The sequence below is a fragment of the Podarcis raffonei genome, chromosome 10 (genome assembly GCF_027172205.1).
Source record: "Podarcis raffonei isolate rPodRaf1 chromosome 10, rPodRaf1.pri, whole genome shotgun sequence".
Classification (NCBI taxonomy): Eukaryota; Metazoa; Chordata; class Lepidosauria; order Squamata; family Lacertidae; genus Podarcis; species Podarcis raffonei.
Genome location: NC_070611.1, coordinates 43,449,518 through 43,475,828, shown reverse-complemented (window position 1 = coordinate 43,475,828; position 26,311 = coordinate 43,449,518). Strand labels below are relative to the sequence as shown.

The 26,311-nt window shown below is 42.9% G+C and overlaps 1 protein-coding gene across 4 annotated transcripts; it reads left to right on the top strand.

The window, feature by feature from the left end:
* Positions 1–9,866: 9,866 nt before the first annotated feature.
* PDE6H (phosphodiesterase 6H) lies at positions 9,867–26,311 on the top strand. Of its 4 annotated transcripts, XM_053406234.1 has the most exons (5): positions 9,867–10,453; positions 13,919–13,941; positions 21,683–21,863; positions 23,404–23,444; positions 23,570–26,311. In XM_053406234.1, exons 3-5 carry the CDS (start codon positions 21,721–21,723, stop codon positions 23,644–23,646), a joined length of 261 nt encoding a protein of 86 aa, XP_053262209.1. In that variant the 5' UTR covers positions 9,867–10,453; positions 13,919–13,941; positions 21,683–21,720; the 3' UTR covers positions 23,647–26,311. The 4 variants fall into 4 exon arrangements, with proteins under 4 accessions (XP_053262209.1, XP_053262206.1, XP_053262207.1 ...); XM_053406231.1 differs by lacking the exons at positions 9,867–10,453; positions 13,919–13,941 and adding an exon at positions 13,957–14,262; XM_053406232.1 differs by lacking the exons at positions 9,867–10,453; positions 13,919–13,941 and adding an exon at positions 15,675–16,276.

Below are 26,311 nucleotides of genomic sequence, written 5' to 3'. Positions count from 1 at the left end.
CTCTTAGAGGAAGCCCCGGGCTGCGGTGTCGCTGCTTTTCCTGCCGTGCACGAAGCCTGTCTCTCTCTCTCTCTTCAGGGCGAAAAAAGCATCCTCGCCCACAGAGGAGATGCGTGTGAATTCCTGAAGTGCCCCTTCATATATATATGGACAGAATGGATTCATTCAGGCATTGCTGGGCTGCGGTGCGGTGCGCATACCTGGGTTTCTGTAGGAAACATGCAGCTCTGTGCAGACGAGGCTTTCTGAAAGTGATCTTCCTTGGCTGGGATGTTACTTGACTTTTAGTGCTCGGGCGCGGACGGTTTTTAGGGAGAGGGTCCACAAAAATATAGGCTTCTCCTTTTGGCACTCCGCCCGTTAAAAAATAAGTACATGCATGTTTCATTTTGTGCACGTTGCCCGGTAAATTCCTCTGTTAGGTATTGTAACTCACATCAAGATGATTATTGGGGGCGGGAGAGGGAGATAAGTAGAGATACCTAGATATATAGATATACACACACTGTGTTTTCTGTTTGATCTTCACACTCCAGAAGCTTGTCTTGCAAAAGGGGTGGGCAGCCTTCAGCATTGTTGGATCTGCTTGGTGTTTTTTTTTTCCTACGAGAATCCCAAAAGCTGCACACTGAAGCCAGGTGTGAAAGACATATCTTGCCTATTTACCCAAAGACGGTACAATTGGAATGGATAGCCTCTGAGCACGTTTTGCCCCATATAACTTGCTTCCAGTAGGATGTACAGAATGTAACACTGGCCAACAATTTGAGTGGTTTTGAAAGACGATTGGACAAATTCGTGGAGGCTGCGTATACTTAAAGCACATTAAAAGCATTTACCCTTTACAGCGCTACAATTCCCAGCACCCTTAACAAACTACAGTTCCCAAGAGGTGGAGGGGATATGCTTTAAATGTAGGGGGTGCATGCAGCCAAAGGCTACCAATGGCTACTTGATATGTTCTGTGTTCTTCTTTTGCTGTCAGGCAGTGTGCCTCTGAATAGCAGAGTGGGGACAGTGTTGTTCTGCTCAGGTCCTGCTTTCAGACTTCCCATAGGCATCTGGTTGGCAACTATGAGACCAGAATGCTAAACGTGATGGGCCTGCAATCCAGCCAGACTCTTCTTTTGCTTTTTCACACAGTTCCATTCCTGATGATGATTACAACAGCCTAATACACAGTGCTTTTTTCTGGGGGTACACAGGGGTACACATACCCCTAAACATTTTGCGAATCTTTGTACTTTTGTCCATTTACTGTATTTATTTCTCCCAAGCTGAACTATAAAATGGTGATTTTCTCAAGTCAAAAAAGCACTGCTAATACAGATGGGAAAGGTAATATTGTAGTTTCTGTTGTGGAACAATTGGGAACCAAACACCTTTGCTGATCTACTGCAAAGTAAATCTGGAAGTTGAACCTGATCTACTTCTGCCTACCCCTGAGCTAGATGATTTTTACTACTTCCTGTTTTGTATTTCATCAGAGTACCACTTAGCTTCTGGTTCCTGCACAGAAGCACTGCATTCACATAATTTTTTCGTTATGAAGAAATGTTGATTTCAGTATCACAGGAGAAGAGGGAAAGAATTAATGAAAGAAACCCCTGAGAAATGCATCCTAACTATGGGCATGACCCAGCCACATAACGTTAAGCACTATTAAGTTTCACTTGGACATATGTGAGCATGTGCTTAACTCTGCCAGTGAGATCAGTGGACCTTATAAATGCTTAATTTTGGCTGATCAAATCTTGAAAAAGCATTCAGACACTGGAAGAAGCTGCCTAGGCTAGGGGATGATGAAGCAGGCATCTGTGGGGGTTGGTGTGCAGTCTGATCCTATTTATTTCAGTAGGTCTTACTCACAAGTAAACATGCAGGGGATTACATCCAGCTTGTTTTGTTTCTATTTGTTCTCTCACCACTACAACATCTAGTCATTGGTCATTAAGGCTCCGTAAAGTAAACATTCTTAAACTATTAATACTTCCTTTACACAAATCCACTGACAGGCTTTATGCCTTAATTCAAAGTGCATTACAGATAACTGAGCAGCTCTAAAATACATTGAATGTTGTTCATTTCTGTAGCTGTCATCAGCTGAGCTGAAATATTACACTGTACCATAAGAACTGCTCTGGGTAAAGAGAGAGAAAATGAGATGAAAATCAGTAGCCAGAAAATGAACATGAGCTGGAAGAAATTGGTGCATGTTGGCTGGTTGCCAGAAGATAAACATATCACATGTGTGCATAGTGCATTACAAACAAAATGTATGATAGGTCTCTGCCCCAAAGGGCTTGCAATCTAAAACAGACACAGAAAACAACAGTGGAAGGGGTGGCAATGGAGGCATGGGCGTGCAAAGAAAGAAATATGTGGTACTGTGTGCTTAATAGGATTTATCCGACATTATGTTTGCATGTCATTCCATCCCAAAAGAATAAGGTGATTTAAGTGAAAAACCTCTATACGTACACAGGGGAAAGAACCCATTCTGTTTGTGACAGAAAATTTCTTCAGGCACGCAAGTACCACCCTTCAAAGTCCTGCAATATTTTACAGGTAAGACATTTCTTTTCTTGATTCCAAATAAAAAATGTTATAGTTGGAAACCATTTTTTAAAGGATGACTTTTAATGGGCATTTGAGAAGATTCAAAGAGCTACTTAGTAATAAATAAGGATTTGCTCATTCCCAATGGAATTGGCTTATTTTTTCCTTTCAACAACTCTCCTTCTCTCTTGGCCATATTCCATGGTGTTTTGAAATTCTTGTAAGTTTCAAAATGTTTGCCATGCAGCACTGCAGGTGGGGAGCAGCTATTAATGAAATTGTACTTGTGTCCTGCATCTGGTTGGCCACTGTGAACAGAATGCTAGATTAAATGGACATTGAACTGATCCAGCTGGGCTCTTACTAGGTTCCTATGTTTTTTAAAAACATGTCTAACAGTTCCTTGGATTACAGAACTAGTTGTGCAGTTATTTGGATTGCATCCACTATATAGAAAACCAAAACACCAGTCACGGGATTCAGAATATTCACACTTCCCTAATGTTTGAAAGTTAAAGAGTTACTCTTGGCTACGTTTGAAACCATTTAAGTTTTCATGTGCGATATTTAGAAATCTTGCTTTGATTTTAATTGCAATTTGTTACTGTATAACAAATAAACTCTCGGTCATTAAGGCTCAAATTGTTTCCAGGGAGGAACTTGGTGGAATGTAGTAACAACACTTCCTCTATAACCTTCTTCCTGTTTGCCAACTGTAAGAGTAAGAATGACTATTAGGCAATTTCTTCTATGAGCTAGCTTCTAGAACATGGGTAGGCAAACTAAGGCCCGGGGGCCAGATCCAGCCCAATCGCCTTCTAAATCCGGCCCACAGACGGTCCAGGAATCAGCATGTTTTTACATGAGTAGAATGTGTTCTTTTATTTAAAATGCATCTCTGGGTTATTAGTGGGGCCTGCCTGGTGTTTTTACATGAGTAGAATGTGTGCCTTTATTTAAAATGCATCTCTGAGTTATTTGTGGGGCATAGGAATCCGTTCATTCCCCCCCAAAATATAGTCCGGCCCCCCCACAAGGTCTGAGGGACAGTGGACCGGCCCCCTGCTGAAAAAGTTTGCTGACCCCTGTGCTAGAAACTGCAGATTCAGTTCTCTAATCCATACATTTCAGAACTTGCTGTTATATTCTGAGATTTAGCAAATGCTGTAACAGCCATGTTGTTTTGTTTGTAAACCGAGAGGATCACCTTTCCTCAAGATGTATCCAAGTTGTAAGAGAAAATCCACTGAAATCAATAGACTTGAGTAATTTAAGCCCATTGATTTCAATGGGTCTACTCCAAGTATGACTTAGCCTGCAGTCCTTGCCAGATCTACTCAGAAGTCAGTTCCATTGAATTCAGTGTGACTTACTCCCAAGTAGGTGGGGTAAAGATTGCAGTATTAGTTGGAATCAATCCAGCAAGCCATGTTTACCTAGCAGTTTAGCTGTTATTGTATAAAAATTCTTGGAAGGCAACTTGAACCTTGCTCCCCTGCAGATTCCTAAACTGAAGCTGGTGTTACAAAGTATGAACGGTAGACACACCCTTCCATAATAGTGTAAAACACCGTAAGGACCCGATGTCCCTGCATTACGTGGTTTTTTTATGGGAGCAGGAACAATTGCCATCTAAAATATGGAGACTCTCCTTTTCAATTACCCACAGCTCCAACTATAGTTGTGTTTAAATAACTGCATGATGAAAGGAGAGGCCACATTCCAAATGTGAGGAAAATTACTAAAACAAGATGTACAGCCTGTCAATATGGTCAGAATGTCTACATTCTCTGTAATGTGGCAGGTTACAGGTATATCGGCTGGATAGGGTATGTGGCTGATGTGTGCATAAAGAGAATATGTGTGCCAAATTATAGGACAGGGTACTGGTATGGTGCAGTCAGTAGCATGCTTGACTGAAACAGAGAGTCATGAGTTTAAATTCCCTCTACTAGTCATGAAGCTCATTGGGTGGCCTTATGTCAGTAATAGGATACAGGAAGTTTCCATATACCATTTGCCCATATAGCTCAGTGTTCTTCAACCATGGGTCTCCAGATGTTGGACTGCAACTCCCCTCATCCCCCAACCATCACAGCCAATGGGATGGTGGGAGTCAGACAGCATCTGGGCACCCAAGGCTGAAGGATGCTGATATAACTCCATATTTTCTACACTGACTGGCAGTGGCTCTCCAGGATTTTTGAGAGGAATCTTTTCCAGCTCTACCCCAAGATCTTTTGCCTGCAAAGCAGGAGATCTGTAGTTGAGCTATGGCCTTTAATCCTAAACAATCTCACAGATTTGTTGTGAGGTTAAGAGAGTGGTGGGGATCGGGGAGAACCACTCTTACCATTATTTTAAAAATGTATACAGTGGTACCTCGGGTTAAGTACTTAATTCGTTCCGGAGGTCCGTTCTTAACCTGAAGCACCACTTTAGCTAATGGGGCCTCCTGCTGCCGCTGCGCCGCCGGAGCACGATTTCTGTTCTCATCCTGAAGCAAAGTTCTTAACCTGAAGCACTTTTTCTGGGTTAGTGGAGTCTGTAACCTGAAGCGTATGTAACCTGAAGCGTATGTAACCCGAGGTACCACTGTATCCCACTGCATCTTGTGAAGATGCAATCCATGGTGGCTAACAATGTACGTGAATGGTGCCTGGAGCTAATTGGAGTAATAGTGGGAGAAGAAAGTAATAAATCAGAATAAGCCCCGGAGGGTAGGACTTGAACCAATGGATTCAAGTTACAAAAAAGGAGATTCTGACTAAACATCAGAAAGACCTTTTCAACAGTAAGAGCTGCTTGAGAGTGGGAAGTTGTGGACTCTCCTTCCTTGGAGGTTTCTAAGCAGAGGTGGTATGGCCATCTGTCATGGATGCTTTAGCTGAGATTCCTGCATTTCAGTGGGTTAGATTAGATGGCCCTCATGGTTTCTTCCAGTGCTACAGTTACATGATTAAATTGCATTATAGGCCCGCTGTATCAGGTGTCTGGCAAAGTGGGGACAGCCATCCACAATACTACAAAGGAAAAGGTATGTATTATGGGTATTGAGTGTTGCTGTTGATTGCAACTAGTACCTGAATGACATGTAAAGCTCTCAGGAGGCTTTGCACAGGTAGGAAGCGGGGCTTGTCTTGTTAACATACATGACAGTCCATCACTCCTCCACCATTTAGAAGATGGGGAGGTTTAATGCCTTATTAATCCGCTTACAGGCCAGCTAATCGCCTAGCTCCTGTCCCTAGCTTAAAGGTGAGAAAAATAAGACACGTGCTCCTGCTCCTTGCTGACTGATTGTGGCGCTGAAGCAATGATGCTTCAAGAAACAAACGTGTTCAGGTTGGGGAGTGGAAAGGACTATGATGGAGGAAGACAAGGAGACTCATTCTCTCCTTTAATCCTTCTGTGTGCAATGTTCCCCTCTCTTCCTACTGCCGTATGAAAACCCTGTCAGTTCTCCATATTAGACGAAAGATTTGAAAAGAGATGTTTAAAAATGACGTATCATGAAATCTTTTAGATTTATAATTGCAGTAAGGAATACATATTTTCTTCAGTGTTTGTGGAAAATAATACAACACATCTTGGTGCTGGTGTCTTTTCAAAAAGCAGCTAGGACCCAGATGGGGAACTCCAACTCTCATCAGCCTGTAAAGTTTGGAAAGCTCTCGTTGGTTCATGATTCTGAAAGAGCCACTGCAGCAAGCAGGATATTTAATTAAAGGAGATGTTGATGCACCTCACTAATCCTCTTGGTTCCCTAAGGAAAGTATTGCTTCTAGAAAGGCTGAAATTTCAAGATTAGAAATACATATTCTATTATTATTATTATTATTATTATTATTATTATTATTATTATTATTATATTCTGTGTGCTGCATCCAGGTTTTAGAATCACAATTGGATGTGAAAAGTGCATAAGTAAATTATACAGAAGTGCAAAACCTATTTGTAGATAATAGGCGTTAAGAGGCCTTGTGTCCATATACACATTTATATATTTTATGTAAAGTTAAATATTACAGATTTCAAAATTCAGTTCAACTTCTTGACTTTAATTTTTGGACTTAAAAATGTATTCATTTTATTTATTTAAAAGATTCATTAACAACCCTTCATAAAAAGATTCCAGGGTGGTATACAAAAAATGTAAATAAACACGAACGTGCACAATGCATATAAATACAATTTGAAACCGCTAAATTAACATTACAAAATATGAAACAAAAACAAGTTAAAATCTGAACGACTAAAGAGCATTGTAGAACAATCTGAAATCACTTAAAATACCCAGACAAATAGCAAAGTCTTCAACGGGTGCATAGCTAGGATCTGAGTATAATGCTAGCTATATGTAGGTAAAGGTAAAGGGACCCCTGACCATTGGTTACAGTCGTGACCGACTCTGGAGTTGCGGCGCTCATCTCGCTTTATTGGCCGAGGGAGCCGGCGTATAGCTCATGTGGCCAGCATGACTAAGCCACTTCTGGCGAACCAGAGCAGCGCATGGAAACGCTGTTTACCTTCCCGCTGGAGCGGTACCTATTTATCTACTTGCACTTTGACGTGCTTTCGAACTGCTAGGTTGGCAGGAGCAGGGACCGAGCAACGGGAGCTCATCCCATCGCGGGGATTTGAACTACCGACCTTCTGATCGGCAAGTCCTAGGCTCTGTGGTTTAACCCACAGCGCCACCTGCATCCCTGGAAGTAAATCCCCATTGACATAAACAGTGATTACTTCTGAGTAAACAAAAAAAGCTTCATTCTTCAGCAACTGAAGTACTATAGTGCCAAAGTACTAAAACAATTTGAAATATGGTGCATGTTTCCCTGAGAATTTTGCCTCTAGAGCCAGTGGAATAACATGCGGTGCAGGTGTTTCAAATGTAATTCCATAGTTGTAACCAGTCAGCTGATCAGCTGAAAAGATCCTCCAAAAGAAGCAAGGTGTGAGACTGCTCCAGCTGCAATCCTCTGCACATTTTAGCCCATTGAACATAGAGAATCATAGAACTGTAGAACTGGAAAGGACACCAAGGGTCATCTAGTCCAACCCTCAACGATGCAGGAATAAGGAATAAATAAGCATAGCAGGAATTCTGAGTAAACATGCACAGGATTGTGCTGCATGAGAGTAAAAGCAAGCTAAGATCAGGGCTCTGTTGTGCTGCAGAAAATCTGCCTGAACGTTCTTTGGAAGGTCAGGATGCCACACAATACATACTTTTTAGTAATTACTCTTTCCAGGGAAATGGCGAAATTCCTGTAAGTGAGCACAGAGTAAAGAACAAGTGCACTTTGAAACTGAACATCCGGTCCCAGTCCTGCAGCTAATTATATACACAGCAAAACACTCGCACTCTTATAATCTCATAAATCTCTTTGAACACTGTGTTAATAACTAGTTGCCTGCCCAGGGCCTTATTGATTTTTCAGCTCCTTTTATTAGATTGCAAATGTCTGGGCAGGAGCATGCTATATAATTTTACCCTTCCTGCACGAGTTGCAGCAAAGCCAGTTATACACCTCGGCACTAAATTGTCCAGGGTCGTCGAAACAAAAGCAGATTGTGGAGACCTCTCCAAGTTGAGTGAACAGATGGCAAAATGTAGGAGCATCGGGCTTCTATTACATGGCCGAGATGTAGGCACCTGCACAATGGTAACAGTAGTCGCATCCCATGTTCCACCTCCTTTTTCCTTTACCCTGTTCACCCCCAGGTGGATGCCTGAAATGGAATATGACCCTGGAGGTGAAAAGTGTTCATCACTCCTGCTTTGCTCCAGCATAATTCAAAAAGTTCAAAACTTGTTACAGTGGTACCTCAGGTTACATACGCTTCAGGTTACATACGCTTCAGGATACAGACTCCGCTAACCCAGAAATAGTACCTCTGGTTAAGAACTTTGCTTCAGGATGAGAACAGAAATCGTGCTCCGGCGGCGCATTAGCAGCAGGAGGCCCCATTAGCTAAAGTGGTGCTTCAGGTTAAGAACAGTTTCAGGTTAAGTATGGACCTCTGGAACTAATTAAGTACTTAACCCGAGGTACCACTGTATTAACTACAGTTGGCGGCCATTTTGCACAGGGATTCCATTCTGCCCCTGCGAATGTCGGCGGAGCAGACATAACCCCGCCCTGCCCATTTACACCCCTGTTCTGAGCCCTTCCAGGTCCAAAATGACCTGTGCATCGGTGGTTGCACATCAATTGGACACACGGAAAATGATTGCCTCCTCTAGTGTGTCACCAACTCAGGTGCTTTTTGCTGCTGGGGGGGTGTGAGTTTCTGGAGTGGGAAAGGGATAAAGGACACTGCTCCAAACATGGGTATTTTATACAAGGGAATCAAATTTTGCTGGTATCACACTGGAAAACGTAAGAATGGGAGATATGTAAATGTTGCCATATGGGTTTTCTTAGAGGTAGGAAAGTATATATTTTGTAGTTAAGGTTACTAAAAAAATTCTAGTGGGACACGCCAGGCAAAGTACACAAGTATACAGCTACACATAAGCCATGGACTCTGTGTTGGATCCCTCTGGTTTCCATATGGAAAACAAGCTTAAGTTATTATTTTGGAAGACTGAATTAAAGTGAAAGCAAGGTTTAAATGGAGTACTCATTTTGAAAGGGTTTGGTGTTTCTCAGCAGAACTGAGGTGAAAGCTGTCTGTTTTCAACAATAAAATTGGCAAGGCAGTCTTAACTGCATGCTCTGAGTCAGGACCAAACAAGCTGAGATGTAGGAGAAGATCAATAATCCAATTTCCCAGCAGTGTATCTGAAGTTTAAAAGCAGCTGCAGCACGTGTTCCCACATTTAGGGGAGAGATAATAAGAGTTCATGAATCAGTAATGCTGAGAAAGAGTAGTTAGAGAGATTTTTTTTTTCTTCCTCTCTCACAATATTGGTACCTTGGGTCACAGCCACCCAGCAAAAGTTATCTGCGATAGGGTCAGGAGAGAAAAGGGAATTGTCCCCCATCCCCTTTAGAATTCACTACCTGAAGAGGTAATGATGGCCAAACCTTAAACGGATCTCAAACCTGATTAAGCAAATCAATGGACAATCATTCTGTCAACGGCCGTTCACCATGACAGCTAAATGGAATCTTTATGTAATTATCAGGTGCTGGAAGAAAACAATACGAGACATTCATCATCTTCATATCCTGCTTAAGAGCTTCCAAATGTGTGTGGCTTGTTGATTTTGGAACAGAATGGTGGACTGGCACAGGGTTGGGAAACTGTGGTCCTCCCATATGTTGTTGGGCTGCAACTCCCATCATCCCTGACATTGGCCATCCTGGATGAAACTGATGGGAATTTTTAATGGGAGTTGATGGAAGCACCACACTGGTGAAGGCTGTGTTACAGTAGTTTTATTTACCATTCTTCTCCTTCATTTCTAGTGTTGTTTATTATTATAGATAATGAAGCATTTTAATTAAAGATTGGAAGAAGCAAAAATGCTGTAACAGATGGCTACTGTCAAAACCAGCAATTAGCAGAGGGAACATCTAGTTCTTCTAGCCTTTTCATGACATATAGTACAGCTTACCCCATGATGTGATGTCACAACGTACCAAATTTCCCCCTCCCCTCCTTGCTGTCATCAGTTATTCAGAGCAGGGATGGGGGAACCCATCATGTCCCAAAACAAGGCAACAGGGCCAACTCAAGACATCTTGGCACCTGAGGTGAACCACAAGATGTTGCCGCCTGCCACCAGGGAAGAAGGATTGAGTGAAGAGCTACATCAGGAGCAAGGGGGCAACAAAATCAACTTTCCCGAAAGGTTGGAATGGGAATCAAAGGCCATTGTGAGAGGGAAAGGGAGCCACTCTGAATCATGCTGGATGCAGAGCCTAGGTAAAAGGTAAAGGTAAATGACCCCTGGATGGTTAAGTCCCGTCAAAGGTGACTACGGGGTTGCGGTGCTCATCTCTCTTTCAGGCCAAGGGAACTGGTGTTTGTCCACAGACAACTTTCCAGGTCATGTGGCCAGCATGACTAAACCACTTCTGGCTCAACAGAACACTGTGACTGAAGCCAGAGCACACGGAAACGCTGTTTACCTTCCCACCAAAGCTGTACTTATTTATCTACTTGCACTGGTGTGCTTTCGAACTGCTAGGTTGGCAGGAGCTGGGACAGAGCAATGGGAGCTTGCTCCATCGCGTGGATTTACACCGTCGACCTTCTGATCAGCAAGCCCAAGAGGCTCAATGGTTTAGACCACAGCACCACCCACATCCCATGCAAGTAGAGCCTAGAAGACCCCAGAGGACAGCTCCTGCCATTTCCTCCCTAGGGTGGGAGGAGACCAGCAGCATCCCCTAATCACTGAGAGGCAGCTGCAGAGGCAGCATTGGGAGTTGGGGTGCTGCCAAGGAGAACGCAGATCTGGCTTCCAAGGAATGTGTGGCAGTGGTGGCAGCAGCAGGAGAAGCGTTCCTTGGAGGTTGCGTATGCTGCCTCTGTCAATTCTGCTGCTTGTAGAGATTGTCTTACCTTGCCTCATGGGTGAACCAACCCTGCAATGGTTGACCTTGCTTATGAAGGGTGGGGGGAGGGAAATGAGATGCCCAGCTGCCATTTTCAGGGACGTTCTACATGTGGGATCTTGCCTAGTTTGGTCCTTAGCTAGGTAGAAGAATGAGACTCAATAGGGGGTCGTGAGTAGAAGACCAGCTGCCCCTTTTATTGCACATTCATGGTTAGTTGCGCTCATGATTTTATCAGGGGGGTTATATGCAAATCCACTTTCCATATTGTTTGCAACTAAAAGTTTCAAGGTGTGGGCATACCGCATCATTTCCAATTGGTTCATGCCCTGTAGCTTCCTGCTGAAATATTGTAACTTTTTATGCCACAAATGCTCCTGGATTCATGTCCGACTTTTGTTACGCTATAGTGCAAGAGTGCCCCCCACCTGATGCCAATAATTTAGTAACATTGGGGAAGCATTGCAGAACAACTAATAAAGCAGAATAGTGTGTGGGCCATCCAGTATAAATCTACCCATAATGCACAATTATTGTATCAGTTATATGTTGTAGAATACACTCCCCAAAACACAACACCCACCGGGGTGCAAACTTGAATAAAATATGGGGGGGCAGGTAAGCCCCGCTTTGCATAATCGATCACAAGACATCGGGGGTGGGGAGAAAAACAAATGAAAATCCATCTCTTTACTCTGCCCTTTGGCAGTTAAGACAGGATGTTTTGTGGGACTCGCCTCTATTGCTCAATTTGTTCTGTTCCGGCTGGAACAGTTTAAACTTGTTTTTAAAACTGTAACTGTTCTGTCTGTCTTGATATTTGTGTGTTCTGTTGTTGTAGCCAGGCTTGTGGTGAAAAGGTGGGTAAGGAATCTCATAAAGAAATAAGGAAATGGTAGAAGAGGCCATAAGCCATGAGGCATGTTTAAAAGAGAGGAGAGAGCAAGTACCGCATAAAAGGGGGACAGTGGCAAGAAGCAACCCTTTGCGTTGCTGCCGAGACAGATGGAAACTCAGAGGTGAGCAGACATGTGGGTGGAGTGGCGGCAGCGGCAGATGCAACAAGCCTGCTGCTGAATCTGTGCATGGTTCCTCCAGCTGCCTGCAGCCAACGCTTATCATGTCATGTGCAACATGAATAATCTCAAGGTCCCAGGCACTGTGTGGAGGAGATTTCATCCCTGAGGGGTGTGTGTGTGTATATGTATTGGCATTCACACACAAAAGGAAGGCACATGGCCTCACAAACTACAGTCTCTTTTCTCTATAATTGTCTTAAAAAAATAAAAGTAATGTCCTGCTCATGTGCCTTTAATAGCAACCTAACACAGCCCCCCCCCCTCAAGACGGCTGTTTTATCACGGGTGTATTCTGCAACCTGTTACTGACTGTGGGCTTGTCCACATTTCCACTTGTCTTATGCCTAGAAAGCTTTTTGTGCACAGGTTTGAGTGATTTTCTGTTTGCCCCTCCGCTTTCCACACTCTTTAGCGCTGAATCAGAGCAAGCATCAATCCACAGAAAACCCCACTGATGTTTGCTGCTATTCTGCAGTAAAGATTTTCATGGGGGGAAGTGGTGGGACAAGCAGAAGTCTGGATGAGCCCACAATTATAGTGCATTAGTGGTGGGTTTCTTCTGCATCATTAGTTGTTCTGTGGTGATTCTACAACACTACCACATTAATGCTGTCTAGTGGGGCTACAGTGCAACAAAAGGAGGATAAAAGAAACCCAGAACGTTTGTGGTATAAAAAGTTACAGGACTTCAGCAGGAAGTTACAGGATATGCACTGATTGGGAATGAAGCAGTGTGACTGCCTCCAGACGTTTTCAGGTGCAAGCAGTATTGAAAATGGGATTGTATGTGACCACCCCACTAGTATCATGAGCAGAAATAATCATGAATGTGCAATAAAAAGGACATGGGGGGACACACATAGAAATGTAGCTGTTGGAGCCCCTTCAGACATCCTTATCGTTGTGCATTCATCATGATTTGTACTCGTGATGCTGTCAAGGTGGTCATAGGCAATCCTACAGACTGGGCCCATTGGGCCATAGAACACCCTGCTGGCATTCTGGTGGGATCGCCCCATTTGATCTACATCAAGGGGAGATCCCTGCACCAAGGATCAACCCTGAAGGAGTAATCAATTAGCAAGCAGGCGGGCTGATTTAGGATGCATACCCAATGCCTATGCCAAAATCTACTACATCTGTAATCAATGAAGTTGTGGCCAATTTTAATCCCAGATTATTATTTTGTCATCATTTTTGCTATAGCAGAACCTCCACCTGGGTTACCGGACCAGTGTGCTTGGACGTAGAAAAGCCCTCTCCTAAAATGTCATAATCTGCACTTCTGAGGGTGATGAAACACCTCTCTTGTGACCTTAACACCTGAGAGGATCTGTAGTGATGGAAGTGGTCTTTCAGATATTCAGGACCTAAGTTGTGTAAGGCTTTAAACACCAATATGAGCACCTTGAACTGGACCCAGAAACAAACTGGAAACTAATTATTGTAGTTACTGCTGCCAAGTACACAGGCACACTCCTCAGACTTGGAGCCACATGTTATTATGTAACTGGAAGATATTAGACAGAAAATGTACAGTGAATACTATCAAACAGGAGAAGTGTGAGTCTCTCTAAAGGATCTTAACAATGTGGTGTTGAACTGAAAAGTACCCCTTTTGTTGTTTTGTTCCTAATCATTTGGCTCAGGGCTTCCCCTATTCTGGCACTGTTGAAAAAGCTTTAATTTCATAAAACAGCTTCTGCATCTATGTGAGAGCCTCCCCCTATGTATCTGACTCCCCCTTTTCTTTTCTTTTTTCAGATAAAGTGAGAATTTCAGGGCAGGTGAGAAACGTCCAGTCAGTGCCAGACAATCTCATCCTCTTCCACTGAGGAATGTCTTCTCATGCTTGTTGTATGTATTCTAATACAGCTCCCCCAAAATGCACTCTAAAGTAAATCTGGGATCAACACTCTCAGAAACATGTCCACTCCTCCTCCTCTGAGGCATGACACATTGTCATTGGTGCCATTTGACAGTGAAGTCACCTGGTGGATTAGGACACCCTGGAGTATTTCTGGAGGGTGCTTTGTCTTTCAGAGAGATTTTTCTCATCAAGCGGGTAGGAAATAACTTCATGGTTTCCAAGAGGAGCTCACAACACTGTAAGTTTTCTTTTTTAAAAAAAATATATCTGCATCTTTTAGACAGTGAAGCAGGGAAGAGAGAAAGGAGGAGTTCTTGTGGACTGTGCTTTGAAATTAGAAAAAAGTATGGAGGACTTGTTTAAACTTCCCTTTTCTTTGATCTTTTTTTAATCTGAAGGACTCTTAACACTAGCAGTAAAGGTTATATAATTTGCCTTATGATTATGTGACTTTTTCAAGATGAATGCAATAAATCTTTCATTGGACTCAGTGTAAATAGGTAGTCAGTTGGACATCCAGGCAAGTTTTATTTTGCTAGTCACTTTTACCGTAGTATTTTTCTTGGTAGCGTTTTGGCTTACCCGTTGGCAGTTGCAAACTTCATGGGACTCTGTTGTTAGCTGAGTTGACTTACAGAATTGTCTGAAGTGGTTGAGAAAATGTAATTAAAGAGCTGATTTATCAAGGGTGTGTGGTGGGTGTCCCATGTGGTCTTTGAAGGACTTTAAAGTGTTGATGCCTTGAGATTGTATCAGGAAGATGGAAGGATGGCAAAGGCTTAAGTGGGGCTTTATTAAAACCAGTGGGTGTTTTGCCATTGACATCTGTTGGAGCAGGGTTTCACCTGATTCATAAAATATTCAACCAATTACAAGGAGCCGCCAACATTTCTTCCTTCACAATATGATGTCTGCTGCCTGTACATTCTTATTATCAGTGAACTAGTGGCTGGGAAAAGATGTGTAGTGAAAATGTATGGTGATTGCATTTAGACATTTAGAGAGAGTGTGTATAGTGTAGGGTGTGGGCATGTGATTCCCCCTTTTAAAGCATTTCTCCTTTGGCTTGAGAAGAATAAAATATCTGGTCATCAGCAGATGTTGGAAATAATTGATTTTGGGCAATCAGTCTCCCACAAAAACCAAACTGGAATAGCATGACTTCTCAATGCAACCAGAATTATGTCTGAATCTAGATTAAGAAGATTCTAGGTAGCAAATGGCTAGAGTGATATCATGGGTGCAATACTTATGAATGGCTTCTTTTGGAGACTGGAGCTCCTGACTACTAGTGTGTACATGCTTCCTATTTACTCTGCATCCATTGCACCCCCACTCCTAGCTTAGGAAGCTGTGTTCACCCGGCATTAGCCACAATCTATATTTATCTCGTATTGATCCTGTCGTTTCTTGTGGAACGCTGCATTTTTATGTGCTTATCCCCAAACCAGCTTCAATCTGAATTGAGAAAAAGAATGGCTTGGCTGTGTTCTAAGGCAATGATGGGTACACAGCCTACCATTCTGAGGACAACCACAGCACACACAAAGGGCTCAGTGTATGATGAGTTTTGGACCGCACTTAAAAGTACACCAGCTTTGAGTAGTTAGTGATACTTGGTCTTCCCATGGCCCAGCGTGTGATATTCTTGCCAGACATGGAGCTGGGATATGAGATGTTTCCAGGGTGATAAATCAAAAAGGATCAGAGCAGCCCACGTAGAGTTTTGTATCTGGCCCTGCTGTAAAGAACATCAGCCGGAGAATCTATTTTGCCTTTCCTAAAGGATCAGAGATAAATGCCGTGAAAGGGAGGGATTAGGAAGAAGCAATTTGCCATTTGTGCACAAGCCCTCCTACAAGATGTTCACAAAGGGAGGAGGGGGAAGATTAACCTGGATACTAACCCGGAGGTGGGTTGCCATCTGACAGCATCAGGATAAGAGCATTACCGTGGACAAGATTGCATTAGGTAAAATTAACCATCTGACGACGTACGCAACGTCTTTACACAATGGATTAACTCTTCAACTGAAATAGGGACCTGTCAGAGCCAATTAGAAAGCGCCGAGTTTGACGTTGAAGTAGGGAGAGAAATGAAGGTTGGAGGAAAAAAGGACACGCAATTGCACAGCACTTTTCAAGGCATATTTCACTGCTGACACCTGCACTGGTTCGCTCATCCCGGGACTGTTTTTCCAATAACAACAGGCAATATTAGTGGCGGAATTGCTGTCTTACATTATCTGAGAGGTAAGTTCCCAAGGGATTTAAAGGAGTCATTGAAAGGCATCAATCCAAAAGTTGAAGTGTGAATCGAGGGGTTCAGTCGCAGGCACTTTATACAGTACAGTGATGGTGGAAGACCAGGATCAGTGGCTTGGGGTGAAGAAATTGGCTGTAACGTTGTGTGCTACCCAACTTGATGAATTCTACAGAGAAACTTACTCAGTAGCTCTGAAGGGCATTGGTGAAGAATGGAGTAGGGCATTTCTGCCGTTGGTGGGAAAGGATTGCTAGCCCCTTTTCCCCGCTGGTCTGTTACTGACAGCAGGTAAAAGAAGTGGACCGTTGTAATATTTTTTCCCTGACTAGATGAGATGCATGCATTGATGACAGGGTGGTGGTGAAGAAATAGGAAGGATCATTTGTGGCCACTGCTAGATCCCCTTTCTCTCTATTCCTTTTAATATTGAGCCGGGTGAGAACTCAGTTTACATGAATTTCCCTTGACTACAGGCAGCACATCTCTTTGTCAGCTACAGTACCCTTGCTCTGAAATGGAAGCAACATTTTATGAATACTTGAGGTGGTACCTTCCTTCCCCTTTGCTTTCTAAAAGGAGAAGCAGAGAAACTGGGGACAATCTGTTTGGAAATAGCATTAGGAACCTAGGAAGCTCCCTCTTAACAAGTCAGACCATTGGTCCAACTAGCTCAGAGCCATCTACTTATGGAATGGCAGGGGGGCTCTTGCATCCCAGACAGAGCTCTCTCTGAGCCCTATAGATGCCGGGGATTGAATCTGGGACCTTCTGCATGCAGAGCAGGTTCCCTGCCACTAAGCTCCAGCCCTTCCCCATTGCTTTATGCTCTATACCTCACAAGACTACAATCCCCAGCTCCCTTAACAAGCTACATCTTCCAGGGTTCTTTGGGGATCTTATATGCTGAATATGCAGTGTGTACATACATACACAGACATGGTCTTGCTGTGTGCATCTTAATGCCTTTCTAAATTTGTGGGTTCAAGTCTCTTTCCCTGAAAATTTCCTGATGTTTTGTTCACTCAGGGGTACATCCCACATTTTCAATGAAACCCAGTCCAAGCTTCTCAAGAGCATCCTGTGAGCTGTTTATTTAAATAGGTTTTCTAGCCAAATGTTCCTCTTGCTGGAATTGTTTACCACAATGACTGTTAAAGTATGTAATTTGTAACCATGGATGTAGTTTGGGCATATGCAATCTCTGAAAGCAGCAGAATCAGTATACAGCATGAAAACCCTAAGAACTGAGTGGTTTCCCTCCCCCCAGTCCTTTGTCACTTCTTTAAAGAACACACACACACACACACACACACACACACACACACACACACACACTTGTCCTTAAGATGCTACAGGTCTGTTCGTGCTAATGCAAACTGGCAGAGGTCCATTTGCTTCAGCAAAGAATCTGATCCCAGAATGGGATTTGGCTGTGTCCCAAATTTCCTTGATCAAATTGTTTAGACTTTCCTCTTGAACTTCCTAGCTCTCAAAAAATGGAAATAAAACATTTTTCCTAACTCAACACAACATAAAGAAAGTCTAGGAGCTTACTGGAAAACATGCTACACCTAGCAGAGCAATCCCACACAGAAAACCACCATCAGTTCTGAGGAGCTTACTCCAGAGTAAGAGTGAGTCCCATTGAACTGAATTGGACTTACTCCCAAGTAAACATACTTAGGAATGAGCAGCTAGTCATTAGCTATGTCCAAATTCATAATGTAACTCCTAATATGGCTTGCAGGTCTATGGTGATAGAAGACATGAACTGAAATTATTTGCAGATTTGTCAGTTTGGTCTGATCACAGCATTTGGCTGAACCATGAGAAACTACAAATCTTCCAATGTTAAATATTTATCGACTACACAACATACATTAAAGAGGCATGAAAAGAAGCAGATAGTTCGTTTGTGAAGTTATTACAAGTTGCTCCTCTTGAGCAATGCAATTGCTGAAGCGTCTTTGGAATCTCATAAACAAGCTACATATAATTATTAGCAACAACGAACCATAATACATTTGTTAAGCAAATCTGTCTCGTCCTTCATTTCAAGAGCAGATCCCAGCCTTTTACATACAGTACATTGTTGGAATAAAAAGTCTTAGCCACCATTTCAGAAATGTTTTCGAGGGCAAGCAGTACCCTGCTCTTTGTTCTTCAGGTAATAGTTGTTGTTTTTTGTGAAAATGCTACCTGCATGTTTTTATAGGCTAGAGACATAAAAATATCCCACTGCTGTAGAGAGAGATATGAGGAGATATTAGCAGGCTGCGCCAAGGAGATACAGTACGGTGCTCTGACATAAAGAGATTAAGCACCAGCTCTTATGTCTGGGCTAATTTTGTCCTCTGACATCAGGGATCAGCCTGAGAACAAGCCATGAGAAAAGTCTAGAATGGGAGTTGCATAATGCTTATGCGGAGCAGAAGGGACAAACATGTGACTTCACATGTGTGTGTGAGGGACAAAGAAGAAAGGACGAAACCTTTTCCTTTGGCACTTAGGCATAGAGGCCATTTTGACTGGGAAGGTGGCTTTGGCCTAATGGACAATGAAAGCACCCAATAACTGGTTTTTGGTTTTTGCAGTGTGTGAGCTGGGGTGGACAAAATCTCTCAGGTTTTTTAACCCCAAGCTTCCCAATTTTCCTAACTTAAGTTCTGTTTTCCACATTTCTCCATCCGTTTACAGCAGGCATCGCCAAACTTGGCCCTCCAGATGTTTTGGGACTACAGCTCCCATCATGCCTAGCTAACAGGACCAGTGGTCAGGGATGATGGGAATTGTAGTCCCAAAACATCTGGAAGGCCGAGTCTGAGGGTGCCTGGTTTACAGTGTATGCAGTTATTTCTTTGTTTTGCCTCATGAATAGCCATCAGCATTTCAGTGTGCCTTTCTCTCAAAATAAGACAGTTTGTTATGCAGTTTTGTCTGTTATGCATATTTTTTTGCAAACCATTTACCAAATATATGCAGCTTTGTACACATTATTTGGTTGGAGGAACTGCATTGAGAAATTAGGAGAAGCGAGAATGTCGAAGGACAGCTGCATTTTAGTTTGCATATTGTTTCAGGAAGTGTTGATTCAAACTGAATTCCTTCTGCCTCCATTGTGTTGAGACAAACCCCACAGATGTCAAAGCAGTGGACCTGCTACTTCAGCCAACAGAAAGTCCTTTTAGTCAAAATTGGCACATTGGTTCACAACCAATGGGTAGGAAGCCATAAGCGGACATCACCTTAGCCATTTTTTGTCTTGTTTAGGATTTTTAAAGAAAATATGAAAGATTGGATGAAGGGACCAGATGTGAAGCACTCCTTCTCCCTTAGGAGATGTATAGAAGATGAAATGTCAGCAGTGGAATCTTAATCCACCCTTGCGTGAAAAGCTGCCCATTGCAAAATACCGCTTTCTTTCAGCTGCTAAAATTCAGAAGCCCTGCCCTTTTTTGCCCCATTTTTGGTCACTCTAGTTCTCAGAAAGGAGCAGGCAGAAGAAGGGGCTAAGGGGGTTCTGGGTTGAAAAAGTTGAAGACTTTAGCTTCAGTCTAGCATATGGAGGTCCAAATCCTATTTCAGCAGTATGTTCACCAGGCTGCCTTGCGTGAGCTGAGAACAGTGGCAGACCTACATTTTTGGGGCCCTGGAGGTTGAACTGTCATGGGGGCCCCTTTGCAACCAGCAACGAGGTCTGGCTAACCACAGCTATCTTCTTCAAATGGGTTGTTTCATGACAGATCACCATACTTTTACAACATCTGTGGTACTGACTCTCAAACTTCAGGATTGTTGAAATATATACTGTACAACAAAAAATTAATCTGAGTCGTGCAACTCAAATTGGGTGTATTAAACCCCAAAATTTTAATCAATGTGGACTAAAGCTGCTTCTGGGGCCCCTCTGGGTTCAGGGGCCCTGAAGTTTAATCTTTATTAGTTTCATAGTAGATCTGCTCTGGCTTAGAGATTGGATATACACAGGCAAACACACACACACATATACATACATACAACTTCCATCGTTGCTGACCTTTGACTATCCTGGCTGGTGCTGATGGAAGTTAGAGTCCTAACAACATCAAGAGGCTGAGAGGTTCCCCTTCCCTGCTATGTAGGAACTAGAGCACACTTCTAGCAATCAGTATGGCAAAAAGCATCAAGCATTTGGGCTGCTGTAACTGCAAGTGCTGTTGGGACGTGGGTGGCGCTGTGGGTTAAACCACAGAGCCCTAGGACTTGCCGATCAGAAGGTTGGCGGTTCGAATCCCCGCGACGGGGTGAGCTCCCGTTGCTCGGTCCCTACTCCTGCCAACCTAGCAGTTCGAAAGCACGTCAAAGTGCAAGTAGATAAATAGGTACTGCTCCAGCGGGAAGGTAAATGGTGTTTCTGTGCACTGCTCTGGTTCGCCAGAAGTGGCTTAGTCATGCTGGCCACATGACCCGGAAGCTGTACACCAGCTCCCTTGGCCAATAAAGCAAGGTGAGCGCCGCAACCCCAGAGTCGGCCATGACTGGACCTAATGGTCAGGGGTCCCTTTACCTTTAAATGCAAGTGCTAGGCACAGAAGTAAATACTTAAGGGAGGAACATAAGCAATTGTCTTCTATCAAGTCAGATTATCTGCCCATCTCCCCCTATATTGTTTTCTCTGCGTAGCAACAGGTCTCCAGGATCTCAAGTAGGGATTTTCACATCACTTATTATCAGCTTCTTCTTCTTCTTCTTCTTTTACTGGATATTGAACATGGGATCTTCTGCATGCAAACTGTATGTTTTATCACTGAGCCGTGTTTCCCCACCAAATGATGGTTCTTAATCTTTCAGCTGGCCACTATTAATGCAGCTGAATGGGCAGGTATAAGGTTTTCCTCTGTGCTATGAAAATCTTCTCCTGCACATCACACCAACATTCCCGCCCACCCTCCAGCCAACCAGTCCCTGATCAGTTAACAACAATGGTCTTAATGCCAAACTTCAATATCAGCTCAAATCTCATAACAATTTACTGAACACGGAGTCATGGGGGGGCAATTTGTGTAGTATGCAAACATACCTCCATTGTTGCTTGATGAGCAAAAATAGAAGGGCCAGATCCCACTGTATAAATTGCTCCATTATTATTATTATTTAAGTAGCAGTTTGTGCTTAAATCCTAGCCACTTTACATGAGCTCAGATGCATAGGTTTTGCTGTGATTTTGAAAAACACGGTAGCTCTGGTAAGAGAGAGAGTTATATGGTTGTAGACAGCATAACCAGACTGAATTGAGGGCAGGGCTCCTATCGCTTTAAAGTAGGGGTCTAGGTTTTCCAATTCTAATGGCAACAAGGGTTGTAAATTGTAAGTACCCCCCTTTTTTTCATTAACTGCGTTTATTTGTGTTCCAGAGATCTGAAGCAGCAGAGTGCCTCACAGGAGGTGAAGAATGACTGAGAACGCAGCAGCGCCTGCCACCCTCAATGCCTCAGAGACAACTGGACCTACCACGCCTCGCAAGGGGCCTCCCAAGTTCAAGCAGCGGCAGACACGGCAGTTCAAGAGCAAGCCCCCCAAAAAAGGAGTAAAAGGGTAAGAGTAGCAATTCAGAAGCCAAAGGCTTCATTCGCTCACAAATGTGCTTTTAAGATTCTGTATTACCAAGCTGCAACTATTAGGGCATCACCCCTACTGTAACTACATACGTGTAACTGGGCAGGGGGTGGGCCTTATTTATTCCTCTTTTACCACTGCCTCCATTTCCCTCTTCCTTCCTTGGTTGTTTCCCTTGAGTTGATATCTAGATTGTAAGCCCCTTGGGACAGCGGCCTCTTTTCTCATTCTGAATAACGCATCATGTGCATAAAGGCTGAGGAACCTTTGTCCTTCCTGGTGTTCCTGAACTACAACTCCCACCAGCCCTTACCCAATGATCAAGGGTGATGGGAGTTGTAGTACAACAGCTTACTGGAGGGCCACACTTTTCCCATTCCAGATGTAACTGAATGATGGTACAGTATGTTGTGCTTCAGGCCATAGACTGAGGTGTGACAGATATCTTGACTTAACCTGCATAATGCTATAGTCCTAAACATAAATATTGGGGAATAAGCCCATTGAACACAGTGGTACTTACCTATGAATAAACGTATGTAGGACTGCATTATAAATGGAGCTGGGCTCTGTAGTTGTTTGTAATGATCTTGTCTTTCTTAGATCACACAAGGAGACAGAGGACAGAGGAAAGACCTTATGGGGATAGCTTGATATGGTTTATACTATAGGACCTTTGCTGATGGGTCCTATCAGGGTATTTTACAACGGAAAATACATGAGTAATGGACAGGGGTGATATTGATGTTAAGGTGCTGGACAAATGGGGAGGAGTCCTGGGCATACAGCAACATTACAGTCGATTCCATTATATGGCCTTAGATTACTCACTGATATACTTTTCATATGTTGTGGCCGTCTGGTTTCGGAATCTATCTTGCTAGTTAAATGCAGTCTATTTTATGGTGGGATGGCGAATCCGTGGCCCTCCAGATGTATCTAAGCCAGGGTACACTTCCTGTTCTTGGCTTTCTTATGAGACAGCATGATGAGATGGTTTAGCATAGATTTGATGGCCTGCTAATGAGCAGAAGCTCTGTGACTATATGCTTAGGGAGCAACGGTACAAGCATGTTATCACCCATATTTCCTAGGATATTGGATATTGTTTCTCTATTTTGGTTTGACTTGGTTCTCTTCTGTGTGAATAGATGCCCCTGCGTGGCAAGCCAACATTGGAATCAGCATTCCAATGAGGCTCAAAACACTCTGAAAATTGCAGGGTTTTTTGGTGCCTCTTTGTAAGGAACAAATTGATCATATTTAAAGATATTTGTCCCATTTGTTTGTACATAGTAACAAGACCAAGCCAAACAAGACCAAGCCAAATGCAGGAGCTTGCTAATGGGGGAGAGAATATCCAGGCAGTACAACTTGATCTTGCAGCAGAAAACAGACACAAAATCAGCTGTTCCTTTGCATGTTCTCTTTGGTTAGGAAATATATATATATATATATATTAATAAATACACAAACATATGGTTGCAACTCAAACTCTCTTCTGTTGCTTTTTCCATAGTTTTGGAGATGATATCCCAGGAATGGAGGGCCTTGGAACAGGTAATTGATAGGCAATATTGCTCTATTGTTCCCTGTGCTATTTTCCTCCACCCCAAGCCATCTTAAATGAGCTTTTTCATCTTCATCTATGTAGGCATAATAAGCTTTTTCTCTCTTTCTTGCAGATATTACAGTGATTTGCCCTTGGGAAGCTTTCAGCCATCTGGAGCTTCACGAGTTGGCACAGTTTGGAATCATCTAATCTACCAGAATCACTGCTTTTGACCGGAGCTCTGAAACAGTCTATCACCTGTGATACTTATTTCCACTCCTTCTTCAAAAATTCTGACATTTAACAAAACAGATGGCTTTGTGGGGTCAGTTTTGAGCAACGTTCTTCTTAGATTTACTTTGCAAGGAAGGGTGTTAAAAATATATCCAACTGGCTCATCAGCTAAGAAGTTGGAATGGTTCTAAATGTTTTCGTGTAAAATATATTGTGTTCTTTTTCTCCCTAAAATTCTCTTTCTATGTACCATCTAGGATTTATCTGTATATATACATAAAACCCCCTTACCTATATGTTTTCATCTCATCTTGGATAAGTTATGAGTCTGTGTGCTTGCATATGCAATCCTAGAAGTCTTTGAAGTTTCACTCATTGTTCAGATCTGCTCCCACGGCTCTCCTGCGCATCCATGAAAATGACCACAAGCTTTGAATTGCATTCCCACATAATGAATATCCAAAACGATGTGTAGGGATGTTTCCAAACATTCCATAACCATAAGCAGGATACCCAGAGAGTTGCAAAAATAATTACCCATTGTGCCAGGAAAAGACTTTGGAGCCTGCTAAGTTCCATAGGCAGTAACACCACAGAAGCCATAAAAAGCAAGGGCTTAATAACACTGTAGACATTTTCTTAATTACAGGTTTATCAATGTAGCTGTTAGATTCCTGTTGCTCTAATAAAAGTTCCTGTTGCTCTAATAAAAGTACATTAAATGCATTGTATTTATATCCTATCACACTTTTTCATTCCTCATGAGTAAAGTCTTAGTGAAATCAGTTGCAGAGATTTCCTTTTCTTGCTCTGCCCAAGCTGAAAAGCACTCTCGTTTATTATTGTCACATGGCTGAGGTATGGCAAAGTCTCCCAAGCAGAGGTGGCTGGTGCCCAATTGGACTCTTAGGGTAGAAGGCAAGGAAGCCCATGATAGGCAAGAACAAGAGCCAATGACAGGCGAAGTCAACAAATTCTAGTTTTGTCACCACCCTCCTCTGTGCTGAGTTCTACAAGGTCAAAACTGAGACTATGGAGGAGGAAGCTTATAGCCAGGAATAACTCCTGGACTAGTCTTAAGTAAGAAAGCAGGAAGATGGGAGGCTGCCTGAGAGCAGACTAAGGTTGAGGGGGCAATGCCCTATTTGCCCTAATGGACCAGCCACCATGGCTCCCAAGTGAAGCTTGAGCTTCTAATAAAGCTCTCTCCAGCTCCAGAAATTTCATTTACACATAGCTGTATACCTCATGGGTCAATTTAGATGGCAAGTTTTAGTTAGGAAAAGCAACAGCCTTCTTTGTAATACCCAGTCCAGTTGTCTTTTGTGGTGTTTGACTGCAGGATAAGATGAATTTTCATTTGAAACCAAGGTTGTGTATACACTCCCATTTGCCCATCATCCAGGGTGCTCCCACCACTGCTTTAGGAAGTGGTGTCCATATGGTGTTGGCAACAATCCATATCTATCCTGAATCTGTCTTGTTGCTGCTTACAAAATTCTGCATTTTGATGCATTTCCCCCCAAAACCATCTTCAATCCAAACTGAGAGAAAAAAATTGACTTAGCTGTGTTTTAAGCTGGCAATATGTACACAGCCTGACTTATCATCGAGATCTAGGCACCAAATCACATAACTTACCTCTAAAAGCTGCTTCATAAATTACGTGCATACTATCTGCATGAGTGTACTTTATTTTAGAGGAGAACTCTATACACCCCATGATTTGCAAGCGCTGCTCAATAATCTGTTTTACCACATGCATACAGCATAACATAGAAGCTTGCATAATTCTCAAAATAAATGTCAATGGTGTCTCCCTACCCTGCCTTACACCTATGTATACCCAAATCAGGAAAACACCCTATATGAAGCCGCTATGCTGTCACAACTTAATGGAGATCCTGATAGACTCATGTGACTATAGGACATACATTTGTAGGTAGCAGAATGATTCATTTTTGTAGCTTTCCACACCACTCCTGCCTTGCAGTCTTACAGCCCCAGGTGATGGTGGCAATGAATATTTACTATCCTGTCTGCATTCATTCAGCCCGTTTGGAATGGCTGTAGAAAACTCTAGGCTGAAGTTTTGCCCCCATTTAATCCAAGACAAGTTAATAGTGAGGTTGGTGGATTAAGTGATTTATACTGTTGATATTCAGAATGGAGGATGTTATTTCATAAACATAATTCATCTGAGCCCCACTCACCATCTCCTACTATTGGGAAACTTATTTTCCCCATATGCTGCTGCTGCTTTTGACGTGTACTGCTTAGATTTGTGTAGTGTGATCTCTATGAGCCTGCAAAAGCATCAGTTTGTGCGTATAGTGTGATGAACTCAGAACAACACACTCACTGGCCACAGTGGCATGATGATAGTGTTGCACGCCAGCCCAATTTCTGAGTGGTGCAAGATTCCAGGGGTTCCAGGCACTTACCCAGGGTTTGTGTTTCCTTTTGGAAATGAGGCACAGTGGAGATTGTGGTGTCTTTATGATATATGGTTTATATTCAGATCTCTACAGCCTGAGTCTACAATGGAGGGATTCACAGCATCAACACCCCAAAAGGGTCTTGTTTCTCCCATAGCTGCTGCCTTGGAGTCAAACAGAAATCAAACTTCATGATCTCTGAC

What these genes read in the sequence shown, in the direction of transcription:
- PDE6H (XM_053406234.1), top strand. Translation starts at nt 21,721, where the DNA reads ATGACTGAGAACGCAGCAGCGCCTGCCACCCTCAATGCCTCAGAGACA. An exon ending in CCCAAAAAAGGAGTAAAAGG is followed by an intron (nt 21,864 to 23,403) that starts GTAAGAGTAGCA and finishes CTTTTTCCATAG; the next exon opens with TTTTGGAGATGATATCCCAG. An exon ending in AATGGAGGGCCTTGGAACAG is followed by an intron (nt 23,445 to 23,569) that starts GTAATTGATAGG and finishes TCTTTCTTGCAG; the next exon opens with ATATTACAGTGATTTGCCCT.